Source organism: Molothrus ater, chromosome 3, assembly GCF_012460135.2.
Source record: "Molothrus ater isolate BHLD 08-10-18 breed brown headed cowbird chromosome 3, BPBGC_Mater_1.1, whole genome shotgun sequence".
Taxonomy (NCBI): Eukaryota; Metazoa; Chordata; class Aves; order Passeriformes; family Icteridae; genus Molothrus; species Molothrus ater.
This window is the reverse complement of record NC_050480.2, coordinates 9,254,127-9,269,653: the sequence shown is the minus strand read 5'-3', so window position 1 is coordinate 9,269,653 and position 15,527 is coordinate 9,254,127. Positions and strand designations below refer to the sequence as shown.

At 39.9% G+C, this 15,527-nt stretch overlaps 1 protein-coding gene across 1 annotated transcript in view; it reads left to right on the top strand.

Annotated features, from left to right (window-relative positions):
* SPTLC3 (serine palmitoyltransferase long chain base subunit 3) overlaps positions 1 to 12,670 on the top strand; it is an 88,912-nt gene extending 76,242 nt beyond the window's left edge. The window contains exons 13-15 of the mRNA XM_036380410.1: positions 8,620 to 8,755; positions 9,739 to 9,868; positions 12,201 to 12,670. Coding sequence (XP_036236303.1) covers positions 8,620 to 8,755; positions 9,739 to 9,868; positions 12,201 to 12,314 — 380 coding nt within the window. The 3' untranslated portion in view covers positions 12,315 to 12,670. The remainder of the gene's footprint in view (positions 1 to 8,619; positions 8,756 to 9,738; positions 9,869 to 12,200) is intronic.
* Positions 12,671 to 15,527: the final 2,857 nt, after the last annotated feature.

Here is a 15,527-nt window from a genome sequence, read left to right as displayed (position 1 = left end):
CTGATCCATAGAAGGAGTTTATTCTGCAATTTTTTTCAAATAGCATTCTCTTCCCACCGGACAATTTAGGGAATCCTTTATAAGGAGAGGTCCACTAAGGGCTTATCTTCCAGAGGTTATTTCTCTAGGGGGTGACCCTTGCAAAAATCACTGGGAATGTGTTAGAAAATAATGAAATTAGAGTTTGCTAAAAAGTTCCATGTGAATTAGAGGGTGCTTGTTGGAAAGAGGATGAAATAAGGGGACAAAAAATGTGTTGACCCAGCATGTTCTTATATCTGAACTTTGTGACTCCTTGGCAGATTAATAGATAACTAGGAGAAGGAAAACTGACTTGGTCATTTAAGTTGCCACTCAGAAAAATCCATTTTTTTAGTCTTCTTTATTTTCCCAGATATAAGCGATTATAATCTCTTTAATTTCTTGCTGGTTATTCTCCACTAATTTGTTAAGCAGCTGACTTAAAAAAGAGTAGCAAAGATGCAATTATATAGTAGGTAATGCCAGAGCCAGAAGTGCAGATACTGCTTGTGTATCCTGATGTGCATCCAATTGATTTTGTATTTCCTTCTTTTATTTTCAATTAGTAAGAATATGGTTGCTTGGAAAATGAATCAAGATGGGCATTTCCAGGATAGGATCTGTTTAGGGGATGCATGACTGCAGGATATGAATAGATGTTTATGGGCCCAGGGAGTACTGCTTCATCACAAGGAAGGAACAAGTTAGCACCTTCAGAATAATTCTGTGAAACCTAAACTCTTCAGCTGGAAATTACCCACAGCCAGTGTCTGTTCCACACTGAAGGGTATAAACATGTGGGTCTATCCCACATCAATATTTGTGATAGTTGTGGGACATCAATATTGTGATAATGTCACTGGGAGGATATTACAGAGCCCACAGCCAGCTATTACAGTTTTATTTATTTTGCCATGTTTTCTGTGGTGACTTGAGAAAATGAAGGGTGAGAAATGCTAATTTAGGAGAAGAAGTAGCTCCCTCAAAACTGATACTCAGCATTGTTCCTACCTAGGAAGGAGGAACAGGTTGAGGTCAATATTACTATTATTTCTTGAGCAAGTTGCTCAAGAAGAAACTGAAACAAAATATCTGAAACTGACTACAAAATATGCAAATGTGATATCAAATTTTTAGTGGAGTAAAAGTCCTGTTTTTCTCAGTGCCATGTTTTACAGAACTCTGAAAATTGATGTCTTGTAGAACAAAACACATTTGTTCTTAGTGCCATAACATCATAGACACTTTCATAGTTCCTATAATAGAGTTGTTCAAAAGTGTATGAAATTCTGGCAGCTGTATTTCCTCTTGTAATGTCATAAGGCAGCAAGTTCTGCAGTTCGGCTCATGTAGTCTATTAAAAAAAAAAAAAAGAAATTATTTTATCCCTCTTAAGCCTTTGTGGCCTTTTCTTCTCAAATGTGTCTCTCCTCATTTATTAGGAAATATGGGAAGCAGAAGTTCCCATGGCATTTACTCTTTATAATTCATAATATAGACATTTTTTATGTGTTTTCCTCGTGGCTTTCTCATTGCACCACTGGAGATACCTCAGGAAACTCAGCAGCTGCCTTAGTGGTTTTTTATCCCATGATGACACTGGAGTTGACTCAGAATGTTTGGACCCCGCACAAATTTGCAAGTACACTTACTTGCATGCAACACAGCCCCTCCAGCTGTGCCCTCAGACCTTTTCTTCCTCCCCACTTTCTGCATGAGAATGCTGAAAGCATATTTTTACACTTAAATTTGATAGGGATAAAATAGAACCACTAGGCAGACGGAGTTAAAACTGCTGGCAAGTCCAAAGCAATTTTTTTGATGACTAATAATAGATTATACTGGTGAAAAAAGCAAATTGCAGCATTTGTAAAGGAAACAGTTTTTTCTGTTTAATGCATGGGCAAACAATAATCCTCCAACAGAAGTGGGCATTTTTTATGTTTTTATGGGATGCTGAAAGATTTAAAAGCTTGTCCTCTGGAATCTACAAGTAAAATATGTTTTGTTAAAAGATAATTCCTGAAGTTGTTTAGATTGTGTTTCTTTAAAATGTTCATTTACTTTGCCATTTGTGCTGATTGGTTTATCTTTTTGGAACTATTTGTTTTCATTTGTGTTTTTAGCAAACTCTTGAGTTCTTGCATTTGAGCTCGTTCAGACTGTGAGAAATGGCAGAATGCTGCTTTCTGTTTTGGTTTGGCATTAAAGAAACTGTTTTTAAAAGGTTCCTTTTAAAGATACTTCCATTAGCCTTAGATTTTTTGTATAACTGGAGGACCACCTCCTTAAAATCAGTTTCCACCTTCCTCTGCTATCTGTCCTCAATAGTCTTTTGAAAACATTAGTTTTGCTCTGTCAGGATGCTCTGTAAATTTGGAAACCTTAGTTCCACATCACTATGACCTGACATGAACCAACGCTGGTGCAGGGAAGTGCAGCCTTGTCCCCAATTTCTCCTCGCCCTGCCTATCCCCTTTCTTGTGCCCCTTCTCCCTGTGCCAGTGTGAGTGTTCATGCAGCCGTGCAATGAACTGAATCAGAGCATTGATGTAGCTGAAAAATAACCAGCCCTCCCACAAAATGGTTAGCCCATGGCTAACCCAAACTGGCTCCCAGAGCCAATCTGCCAAATGGCTCCATGAGTGCCACTGTCAGGACTTGAGCAGCTGGAGCCAAGAGGAACAATCCATTTTGCAGCAAAATAAATCTGTGCCAGACTGGACTGATCGTGAAACTATTGCTGTAAGCTTTAAATCTGCAAGCGACTTAGCAATGGACCCCTTGGACCTGCTCAAAACAGTTTGCAGAATCAGTCATGCTAAATAAAGCCTTTTTCAAATTCTCATTTTGCTGCTTCATTCAGAGGGGATTGCTTCTCTTAGGTCCTTAGCAAGCAGAATGCTTGAACCCTGGCTTAATTTAAAGTTAGCATTCCCAGTAAGGATGTGGTTACATTTCAAACACTTAAGCACATTTATTCCCTGTTTGCACAGCACTGGCTCCATGACTAGGGCTCCCAGTCATGACTACAGTGAAGAGATTAGTGATGATAATATGCTGCCACAATTATTGTTTGTCTAAGGTGAACATCACAGTGGATGATGAAACAGAGCTAAATTCTGACATCTTTGCTCAAAATGAGGGAGACCTGCTGTTCTAGCGCAGACACTGCCATGTGATCCACCTGCCACAGGACATCAGATGTATCCATGGAGGGTCAGTGGATCTGAACAAGCAGGGCCTTTGGGCTAAGAGTGTTTGCAGTGATGTGCAACATCTCTGAGGATTAATCAAATTCTGCCTCATTTGCAGTCACTTTTTTCATATTCAAAATTATTTCATACTCAAAGTTAAACCAGTGCTGTTATCCTCTGGTAGACCCTGCCCATGGATAGATGTTCCCTGTATCCTGACATAAGCATCAGCAGTGGGATGGAGCCCTCTGTGATTGATCACCTGTGCTGGGAGGAAATAGGGCCCAGCCAAGGCTGTCCCTGCACTCTGTATTTGAATATAGATAAAGTGCTGGGTAGGCAGATCTGACTCATTCGAGAAATAAAGTACAAATGACCAAATCTTTAGAGTTTTTCTCCTTTCTTCTTCAAGTGAAATTGCTATTTTTCTTCCCTTAATCTTCTCTGGAAAGTGTTTTACAGCAGTTTACAGTTAAAATAAGTCCTTAAGGGATTATTTAGCAACTGAATTAAGTTGAAATTACTAGATTTCTAGTTAGCATTAGATTGTAGAAGTAAATGTCTTCACTTCTCCCCAGTTCATAGCAAAGTTATTTTTATGAAGATTGTTTTATCTGAGAACATATTTCCTTTAGGTGCCCCACTTTTATAGCATTCTATTTGTGATTTAATGCACATGGAGGTACATGTGTGTTACTCTTACAATGGAACCAGAGGAAAAAAAAAAGGAAATCTGTCCATCTGCAATAGTTTAGTGGGAAAGAGCTATTTTTTTCCAGGTTTTTTCAGCCTATGGAAGATTGCTTTTTCCTAGCTAGTTGCTAGTAGAGGAAGGCAGGGAGTTGAGTGCTCCATCCAAGGAACACTGACACTAGTATGTTCAAGCTCAATTGTGTAACAAATTATCTAGAAAGACCCTATGGAACAACAGCTGGAGAAGATTAAAGCAGGTGGATTTGTGTCTTGAAGAGTCCCCTTCCTGCCAAAAACCAGCACGGTGTGGGGTTAGCTTTCCTGGCTTGGGTTCAGGAAAAATATCTCTCCTTCACCTCCTACACCTGAGATCTTGATATGAAAGGCTCCAGGTTGCTTATTCCTCTTTTCAGTCGACTGAGTCACAACTTCCAAGCGTAGGAGCCGACAGGAAGACTTCAAAGGTGGAGTGTTTGTGCAGGAATTGGATGCAGGCAGCTTCTCTGCTCTTGAGCATTTTGCAGGAGGCAAAAGCAGACATCTCTGGAAGAGGAAAATGAAGTTTTGTTTTAGAGAGCTGATAGTTTTATAGCCCCTTTTGCTGCCAGGATAAGGTCCTCAGCTGGCATGAACAGCAGAGTTCTATTGAAGTGCGTGAGGCTGTGCCAGGTAAAGCCAGCCTCAGATCAGGCCCTCAGATATGTAATCAGAATGCCTTCCTGATGTCAGGTGCCCTGAAAATGTGTGACAAAGCTTCTGCCAAGTCTGTTACTCCAAGTGGCTCTCTTAAAATGTTGGTTGCTTCAAGGAAATTATGAGCTACTGCATTTTATTATTTATCTCTCTCTCTCTTGCCTTCTTTTGGTATCTTTCTTTCAACTAAACCATATTAATTTTGAGCTATAAAACCTTCTAAAAGCCTGCATAAATTAATGAGCTAAAGCCAGCAGTATGCAATGATCCATGTCACATAAAAATATAATCAGCATTTTTCCCAGAATTGCCGACACCTTAGAACTTTGCAATAAACCAAATATTTTTAAAGTGGTGCAACCAAATGAAAACTCTAAATTTGCCAGCAGAAGGTGGATTGCTGATGCAGTAAATCTGCTTTTCTTGTACCATCCAGGCAATTAATCCTTTATTTCAGAAAAATCCCCATAAACCACCTATGTGTGCTCCCAGCAGCCTGAAGATCACTTGTGAAATTTGGGAATTGTTTATTGTTCACTTTTCTCTCCTTCTGTCCCTTCTTAATTTAACCAATAAGAAGGTATAGAGCACTTAATAAAGTTATTCTCAGCCTTAGCTGAATACTCTGGAGCATTAGTGTGCTTAGTTTCAAATAGAGGAGTGTTGGTCTTCCCTGTCCAGGCTGGTTTTTTTCCAAACATATGCTGTGTTGTGGTTCACATATTTCATGGAATATAACTCTCTGGATATGCTGCATGCTGTGCTATAAGCTCTTTGCATAGACTGTAAATCCTCAAGGATTTGGCAAAGTAAGAATTTTGTAACAAATATTTACTGTCTAGGGACCTGATCCTCTAATTAGTCCCATACAGGTAAATTCTTACACTTACATAGACGCAGGCATATTCTTTAGTTCAAGTCTGCTTGGCAGATTTTCCCTCAATAAATATTAAAGGATGCAAGATCCCAGCCTCAGGAATCAAAGAAAATGCTTCCTAAATGTGGTGCCTTTAGTTAAACATCCCACAGTGAATTTGGATTAAGACCTGATTCTAAACTGAATTCATCACTCTTAATCTGCAGTGTGGGGACAAAATCAGGCCAGTGAGACAAAAATAAACATTTTGCTCAGATCTGCCTCTTTATCTGATGTTGGAAGGTCCCATAAAAGAATGAAAAAGAGTGTTGAAATCCAGCTACAAATTTTAATGGTTTATTGCTCTTATTGGGACAGCATATAAGAACTCTGCATATATGATGTGTGTCTGTTTTCTTTGACCACAAAACTTAACATGAGAAAGTGTTGACATTTGGTAAAGAAATAGGTTCCTCCCAGCCACCCACCCACAAATACAGAGTGTGTAGCAATCGTCTCCTAATGTGCTTTTTTTCCCTCCAGATATATGTGAGTGCTCTGATCTTTTATTTGGCTCTTTAATGCATCCCTGCAAATGAAATTAGTATTCTGGGATATTGCTAAAACATCCAAGTGGCTCTTTTGCATCAGCACTGGCTGGCTTGAAATGAGCTACAGAGGGAGCCTTGAAAGGGGGGATCTCACATCACAGACTGTTTGAGGATATAGAACCAGGAAAGGAAGATTAGAAAAGGAAGAGGTGTTTGACTTTTGGGAGGTTGCCTGAACCTCCAGCTCTAAAGTTTCCTTAGCTGGAGTCTAAATTTCCAACACCAAAAATAAGTGGAGACAAAACTGTTCAACTCTGGGTCCTGCGCATATGGTTTGATAAATAGCGAACAGCACAGCCTGGAATCCTGAGTGGCTCACACTGTGCTTCCAGCTCTGTGGTAAACACATGAATAGAAAGGAGAAGGCAGCAAGGCTTAAGCTGCACTCGCCAAGAACATCTGCATTTATGAAAAGCTTTCCCTAATTGAAAATCTAGTAGTTTCAAATGCTTTCCAACTGAGAGTTTGGAAACTCGCTCAGGGGCTGCTAAGATAGCAAGAAGCAGCAGTGGCTTTGAGCACTGAGTTCAGGTTACTCCCCCACCCTCCTCCTCATAGCTTGGACATTGAGGAGGTGCTAATAACGTCTTTACAATTTCTTACAAGGGAAAAATTCTCTCTTTAGACTTCAACCACGTTATTCTGTAGTTCTTTAACTCCCTGTCCTTACCATCATCTCCCTTTCCCTTCTCCTCCTCCTCCTCCTCAATACTTCCTCCTGTTTCTTTGAGATCTACTACACCAAAAATATTTTTGGAAATACCACAGACTATTGTTTTTATTAGTGACTGGAAAGCTTTGTAGTAGGATGCTTTTGTGTTTCATTTGTTTTCCTTGCTCTGGCACAGCTGTTTTTGCTTTAGCAGCATTAGAGAGATAGTTAAACTATTTGTGGCCTTTTCTAACCCAGCAGATCTCTTCCACTGAGTGCTTTAAACTGAATGACTGAGATTGTCAGTAACAGGTTGTCTGCGTGGGCAGTTTTGTGCATAAAGTTACAAATGCACTGTTTTTATGAGATCTCTTAATTTGTTCAAGCAAAACACCGAACACTGTGAAGCAAGTCCCAGTTTCCCTATAAATTTCCCAGCCAGAACACTGGCAGGACCTTGACTCTGGAGGATACAGAACAAATGAAGTAGTAGATCTTGTTCAACCCTACACATGTTCAGAAATATTAATGTAGAAGAGGTTTGTGTAAGTGTGCTGATGCCCCACTTCAGGCAAGAGGGAAAAGGAAGAAAAGCCAGAGCAGATGTTGGGGGCAGAATGTGGTCTGAGGACAAATCTACCAAAGGTAGCATGTAGCTGCTACAAGTGCCTTACTGGCCACTGTGATTACTCAGAGCAAGATGGGGAATTAGGAAGCTGGCATCCAGTCAGAGAATGGTGACAGCAGAAAGCGGTAAATGAAGAATGAAGCCAACAAAATGTAAAGTAAAATGAAAACATAAATGGAGAGTGAAAACATAATATCCGTGCAAAGGCAAAGGGAAGAGAGGAAATGAGTTGCACTGGAGGTTTCAGTGTTCATGTCTGGTGACATAATGTAAGTGAAATTGAAAGTATGGGCTGATGAACAGCAGGAAAATGAAAGTTGAGAGTGTAACTGTGTCCTGCTAACTCCCAGTCTTACCACACATTCTCACCACCTCTGCTGGGCAGACACAAGCTACTGAACAGTGATTAGGTTTGGAGACTCCATCTGCTTAAGGGTGCCTTGGCAGTTTTGTTCCTGGCAAGGTCAGGCAGATGCAGACCTGGCTCGATTTGGCTGTGTGAACTTGAGCTGGCACTGGGCAGGCATGTGGGTATGGAGGAGGTGGCACCATGCCTGTCAGCACCTCACAGCAGTGCAAAAGCAGCACACAGATCAGCTCACTGATTAGAGATAATGCAGGTGGAATGGTGGAAGGACATAGCTCCTACTACAGTAATGTTTCTTGCCTCTTTATGCAATGGGTTGGGAAGCAATTGCACTTGTCAGAAACCACCTCCTTTGTGGCACTGCAAAAGAAATGGCTGAAATACCTTTTCAAGCTCATTTTTCTTTGCTGTTTTTTTGTCTTTTTCCTTTATTAAAAATAATTGTTTTCAACTCTTCTGTCAGTTTTGCTGGGGTCCCATCTGTGGAGCCATGGCTAAATGAGGCCAGGGACAATGCAGAGATAATAGTCAGTTATGTTGAGAAAGAAAATACTCTATTTCCATGTCCTGTCTGCACTACTTCTCTGTAGGTGTGTGTCATCTAGCAGGCTTTATTAGTACAACAAAGTCCAGGGAATTGTCCACATGTCTGTCCCCAGACAGGGACTGTTTCTGTCCATGGGAAGGCACCTCACAAGTACAGGAGTATCAGCCATCCATCCTATACAATGCCATAATAATCAATGCAGCTGCATTTAGCTCATTCCATGTTTTTCTTCTCAATCAAACAGCAACATTCACATTTCAGCCAAACTGTTATCCCCCAGCCCTGATTCTTACCTGTGACTAGACTCCAGTTATGATCTTTGCACTGACTTTTCTCCTGACTGGCTCGTTTCAGGGCTCCAAAGAGTACGTCAGCTGGAGAAAAACACAAGGTACTTCAGACGAAAACTGCATGAAATGGGCTTCATCATTTATGGCAATGATGATTCTCCTGTTGTTCCCTTGCTCCTTTATATGCCTGGTAAGATAGGGTAAGTACTGAAAGAACCTTGCTGGCAAAATAAACACTATTGAATTTTGTGGGTTATTTGGTACACACTGCAGAAGATGATGTTCTCTGTGGTAGGTGCTTCCCAGGGGAAACATACACTGTAGTTTGAATCTGTCATTTAGTTCTGTTTTCCTTTTGGTCCTAGGTTTAATTTTGAGTTGTTCCAGATGTCAGAATTTTAAAATTTTTCTCTTTTCCTTTTTTAACATGGTCTGGAATAATACTTTTGATAACATTTTGAATTTGAATTTTTTTTTATTTTGAATTTGTAATTATTAAAGGAGGTGCATTGCCTTTGATGTATGAACTGGTTCAGAAGGATGCTTTTTTTTCCCCATCTGATCTTTGAATGCTCTTTACATGTTTTATCATTCAGTTCATCTCAAGCATCACTTGTGCACTGACTTGGACACAGAGACCAGAAGTCAGAAGTAGCATAATGGGAGTGTTGAGCTGTAGGAAGTATTTGTAGGTAGCTTAGGGTGGCTGTGGGCTATAGGTCATACATGCTACACAAGCCTTCCTAACTAACAGATCAATTGTGAGAGCAAATAAACCATCACACAGATTGGTTTATTCCTACTGGTGTTCAGGAACCAAGAATTTATACCTTCCACAAACCCAACCTCTTCCATCCTTATGGACTGTGAATACCCACAAGGTTTGACTTGCACTCAGAGACTTTCATTGACATAAATGAATCATGTCTACCTGCAGAGCCCTCTGTGCCATCACATTTCTAGTATTTCACACCCACTTGGCTTCATGAGCTGCTAAGCAGCAGAGAATCTCAGTCCTGCTGGTAAATTTCTGGCTTTTACAGAAATCAGTGGGAATATTCAATGAATTGAAAACAGGATTTTACCTAATGTTGCATTATATGTGAATGTTTTCTGTCTGTGTTCAGTTTATTGGGGATAATTTATTTTTGATTTTTTCTCCTTCTGCTTTTTCTCTCCTTAGGGCTTTTGCAAGACGCATGTTAGAAAAGAACATCGGGGTGGTCGTGGTTGGGTTTCCAGCTACTCCTATCACAGAGTCCAGGGCTCGCTTTTGTGTGTCAGCTGCACATACACGGGAGATGCTGGACACGGTGAGTGCAGCACATGTCCTGCCCAAATCAACTTCAGGTGCCAAGGAGACCAGGAGAAGCTCTGCCTCTGTTACTTTGAATCTCAATAATTCATTTCTACGTTTGTTTTCATGGCCTTGGCACTTGATCTTTAAAGGCATTTGAGCCTTATACATTTTATTTTCTGAAGTAAGTTATGAGACAGTTAACTTCTTATGTTCTTCTATTTCTAATAGTGACCAAATCTGTCATCACTAATAAAAACCTACATGAAAAGCACAGCAAGACAAAAGTTAAATGCTATGTCAAAACTATCAGAGTAGGAAACCTGAAACTATATGGAAATAATTGAAAATCAAGTTTTCCATACCCATAGTTCCATTCCATATTTCCATCTGTTTCTTGAACTGCAGAAGTATATGGGACAGCCTTGGGGGTACAGGTGGAAATTGCAAACAGTTTTGGAACTGTTTGAACCTCATCAAGTTTAATTGGTGCTGTCTGGAAAGTTTCAGTTCTGTATCTTTCTCTGATATCAGAAATATCATTAAGACTGTGTTGAGACTTCCATCATAAACCTCTGTTCCAACGTGGAAATATGTTTAAAATAAACTCTTTGAAACTTTTCATTTCCTTTTTTTGCCGAAGGTGTTTTTGGCCTGGCTTGAGATACTTTCATTCTCAGAATAAGCCAACTTAGAGGCATGAAACAAAGAGGCTTAACAATAAATTTCAGGCTTTGCTTTTCCTCTCTTTGCACGAGTGTTGATGGTCAAAGCAAAAAATCCTTGAACATGGAAATGCATTTGGGTTAAATGTGCCACTGGTTCATGCAGACAAGCACTGGGGTCTGCAGAGAGCTCCTGAATCTCCTTTTGCATCCTGAGATACACGTGGATATGGGGGCTGGAGCCCTGTCCTGCTGAGCAGCTCCCATACCAGTGTAGGTAGCTTTAAAACAACATCAAAAACCTGCTTTGCATGTGTGCAGTGTAAAATTCCTGTTGCTTTTAAAGGTTCAGTAGTTATTAACAAGGTATAATACCAAGGTAGTATTTTGTAGAGCAGAGCATAGCTATGTTCTTGCGTTGGTCCTTACCAGCTTTTGCTGTTTGACTGTGAGGATTTTGGTTTATGTAACAGGCAGTGAAGTTGATCTGAAGATTTATCTCTTGAGGTTGCTGCTTTGATTTTTTTCCTTTCTCCCCACCCCCAAATGTCAAGCCCACCTCATTTTTGGGCCATCATGGTGCATTCACTTCCTGCTACCTGCACCTTGCTGCTTCCAGGGAAGGTCTGGCCCTCCCCAGCCATCACTGAACATGCTGTGCTTTTGCCACAGTACTTGTGGCTCTCTTACAGCATGGGGGAATGGAAATGCCCTGGCTTTAATTACTTGCAGAAAGAAAGCTTTTAGGACAAAACACTTTGTGAGTGTGCCTAAACCCAGGGTAACAACAGGTAACAAGCACAATGAAAACATTTCCCTTTAGTAACTCAGCCTGCAACTAAAGAGAAAAGATCTATGCAAGGGCAAGCTCCCAAGAATAACTTCCTTAATGACCTGGAAGCTATCTTTCTGCATAAACCATTACTAAATTACTTCTTTTTGTTCTAAATTACTTTTTGTTTATGAGCTTGTTTTAGTGGCTTAACAGAAACAGGCTTAAAATCAAAGTTGCTGTTTCCTTCTTTGATGCCAAAAAGTTGGCTGCTCTTGAATGGGGGTCAGATGCTGCAAAACACTGAGCTGCTTCCCTATGGTACAGAGTTCCTCAGCTACTTTTTGAATCCACTGAGAGCTGGGGACACAGCTCAGCACATTGCATTACAGTATTAATGAAGAAAAATTTGTCCCTGTGATATAGAAAATAATGACATTCACTAAAATCGTCTTAAACTATTCAGACTATTTATGCTGACTCTGCTCAGCACTGTGAGCTGAGTACTACCTAAGAAAATGCATTGGCAACCCCAGTCTTTGGGAGCTATAGAGGAATACTGAAGTATAGCCTCACACATTTCTGTTGCACATGCAAAGATAACTTTTTATCTTGGTTGTTATCTCTCTGTGCTTTTGGAAAAAGTAATTTTTTTTCATCTGTGCTCAATTAATGTACTTACTAATAAACCATAACCTACTGAAGGAGTAAATTCCTTTCTCATAGATGCTGTTGTACATCTACAACTGCACTGATGTTCACTGTTGTTGACTGAATGCAAAATTTGCCCATTTGTCCTTTAAACGTTAATTGATTTTTTTAAAATAATCTTCTTGTTCTGCACTAAAGTAAAAGTTAGTAGAAGTTCATTTCTTTTCCAATAGAATTGACAAAGTATCATGGTCTTACAGGTTTTGAATGCTCTGGATGAATTGGGTGATTTTCTACATCTGAAATATTCCCGGTATTCCAAGTCATCTCATCCTGAACTGTATGAAGAATCTAGGCTTGAACTTGAAGATTAAGTTTTCCACCCATGAAAAGAACATTATGATGCTATGAAAGGGCGGAAAACCTGAAAACGAAACAATACAAATGCATTTCTTCCCTTCTAAGGACAATTTTTATTTCTCAGTTAATTGAAAGGAGGGGAAGCTCAGGTGTTGCATCACGTTGTATCAAACTTCTGTATTCAAGAGACTGAAATGTTGATACAGATTTGCCTCCCCAGGAGATCTGTCCTTCTTAAGGTATTTTTGATGCAGAATGAATGCATCCATTGATCCAGTTGGTAACGTACAGCTTTTGATATGGCCCTTTTTTATGAAGAGGCTTCAGATAGTCTTAATTGTGACTGAAATAATAAAGTTTAAAAAGTTAATAGATTCCAGTGTAATATAGCTGAGCTTCATCAGTGAGACTGATCTGTTAAAGAGCATAAATCGAGATGCCGGTGTGGACTGCTACAAAGGAATGAGCAGAAAGTGATTTCTTTAACTAAGTTGCACTATTATTCATTTCTCCAAGGACAGAAAGTGTTAGAAAAAGGCTAATGCTGAGAACAAGAAAAGCAGCCGGATGAGATCATGTATTTCTGACAGCAGGTTATGGGAAAGGGAAAATTCCTCCTCTCCACAGACCTTTTCTCGGTCACCTAAATGCACTCTAAACTTTGAATTGTATAAAAATTTAGGCTTAAACATAAACAGAAATGCTTTTCTGCCAACTCATTTGACCTACAACCTATCACATCTTATCACTACCTAAGTTCTTCAGCAGGCTTGCTCCCTTTTTGTGGGGCAGTAGTAAATAATTTTAATAAACATTTAACTTTCCCATAAAAACCTTGATCAAAACAGTCAGATACTTGCAGTTCACAAACTGCAGATGACATTTATGGGCTCATTCCTAAGTTTCTTGAACTACTTATGGGCCTCATAAATTGACTAACAAGTACATAATGCTGAAGCTGTTAGTAATGCAGAATGTGAAGTTCAGGATACCATTAGCAGTTCTGCCACCTGCTAAACAGAAAACTCCACCATTTCTATACATGCTACAGTCATCCATGAAATAACATTTCTTGAAATATTTTTGTCTGTTTTATGCATGTCAGGGGTTGTTCTGTCCAGGGTTGGGGTTTTTTTTTGGGGGGGGGGGAGGGGGTTTGAGTCTTTTTTTTTAATAATTATTGTCTCTCCTGAAGAGGAAGATGCCCTTGTCCCCTTGTCTACTGCCCGAGTGACAAACGCTCAAGGCTACCTGAAGGAATTGTTCCAGCCAGAAGCTTCCCTGCAATGCCAGCAGCCACAAGCATCAGGGCTGTGTGGGTTGGTGCTAGAAGGAGATTGGAGGCTTTTTCTTATTTTTTTTTCCCCAGCGTTGAAAAGCAGTTCTGCAGCTTTAAGAATGAACTCCAAACAATTCCACGCTATCAAATGTCATTGTAAACACATCAGATGAGGGATGTTTAGCTTTCTGTTGCACAGATGTACCACACTTTCATGTTCTCTTGAAAGCTGTGGTGTAAACTTAACCCACAGCTGCAATATTAGATTTAAGAACAGAACAATTAAATTGTGGAGTACCAATTACACTATATTACTCCCTGCTTGTTAAAGCAGCTTTCAGGATATAACAAGGCTGACTGATTATGAGGGCCCATTTTTTGTTGGATTTTTGTTGTTGTTGTTGTGCAAGTTAATAAAAATCCAGTGGTGCTATAACTTTAAGAATTGATTACAACACATTCCGTAATCCCAAATGTCGGCTTTGGGAAATATTTATCAAGGGCTGGGGGAGGACTAAGTGGTGTGTCATGTGATTCTTCACTCTGGTAGATGGACTGGAAAAGCATTGCAGAGGTTCAGGGGAGCTGTGTTTGTGGATAAGAGCAAACTCACTGTATAAATATATTTCAATACTAGAGCACAGGACAAGGAGAAATTAGGAAACTTCATCTTTGAGTACTCTGGCAGTTTGTGGTGCACAGCTTTGTTACAGGGTGAGGGCACTTACTGTGAAAGGATGGGTTGAGAAATTTCTGCAACCTGTTCCTTGAGGAAAAGTACTGGATTTGATATATTGCTTTTGGATCTCTATTGCTGAACTTCTGCGGCCAGATCCTCAGTTGACTTCTGACCTTCCATTTTGGGGTATACAGCCACAGTTTATATTTCAGCAAACATTATTACATGTACTGTTGCAGGCAACACACTGTTTCCCTCAAAGAGAGGCCTGAGAATGATTAAACTACAGAGTGATCACTTTCTGTACCCCAATAGGGGAATGTTTTCAGTCTAAAGCTGAATTCTTCCTGCCCTCAGAACATTACTCTCACTCATATTAAGGAGACAGGACAGCTATTTTTTAGAGACTGTCAGTTGATTTATTATGTGCTCTCTTCTGATTTCTTCCATCCCTTATACACTAGAGAAAGTACAGACTGACTACCCCTGGCCTTGGGGAACAGTTAGGGAGAAATCTCTGCTCCACTGGTGCAATAATAAAACTCCCAGGAACTTAAAGAAATCACTTTAGTCTTCTAGATTTTCCCCATGAAGTTTATAGTCTGGCACTTGCTTTTCTAACAGTGTGGAGTTTTTCCTGGCTTACTTCAATTTTTATAGATTTAGAGTTGATCAGCATTTGAAGACTCTATTTTAGCTGGTGTCTGAAAAAATCTGATGGAGTACCCATTAGGGAATTTGCACCTCTAGCACAGGATCACGTATTTCCTAGAATGTGCTCCCTCTTCAGGCACATGTGTTCTTGGAAAATATAGTTCTCTCTAATTGCTTCAGAAGGATTTGAAGAGCTGCCTTCCATAAATTTAAAAAATGCTCAAGTTGTCATATTTTCATCCAGTGGATACATGAAGTATAACTACACCAACTTTTTGTGGGCAAGCTGCATCCTGTTATCCTATGTAAAGTCTTGATTGACCTTTATGATATGGGAAAATATCACATAGCTAGAGTTTCTGTTTGACAGAGAAACTGAATTGTTTGCCCTTTCCTGCACCTTTATCCTTCCTCATCTTTTAGAAAGTCTTCATCTCCTGAGCTTATCAAACTTGTCAAGGTGGTTCTGTCTTTTTCTATTGTTCTCTCTGTTCTGCTGTTCTCTGTTGGGGGAATCAGGCAGCTGCAGTGGACCTGAGTGCAACAGTTGACTTTCTGGGCATAGCCTCACTGCCTGCTTTTCCTGGTATTCTCATCAGCTCTTGCAAACTTAAT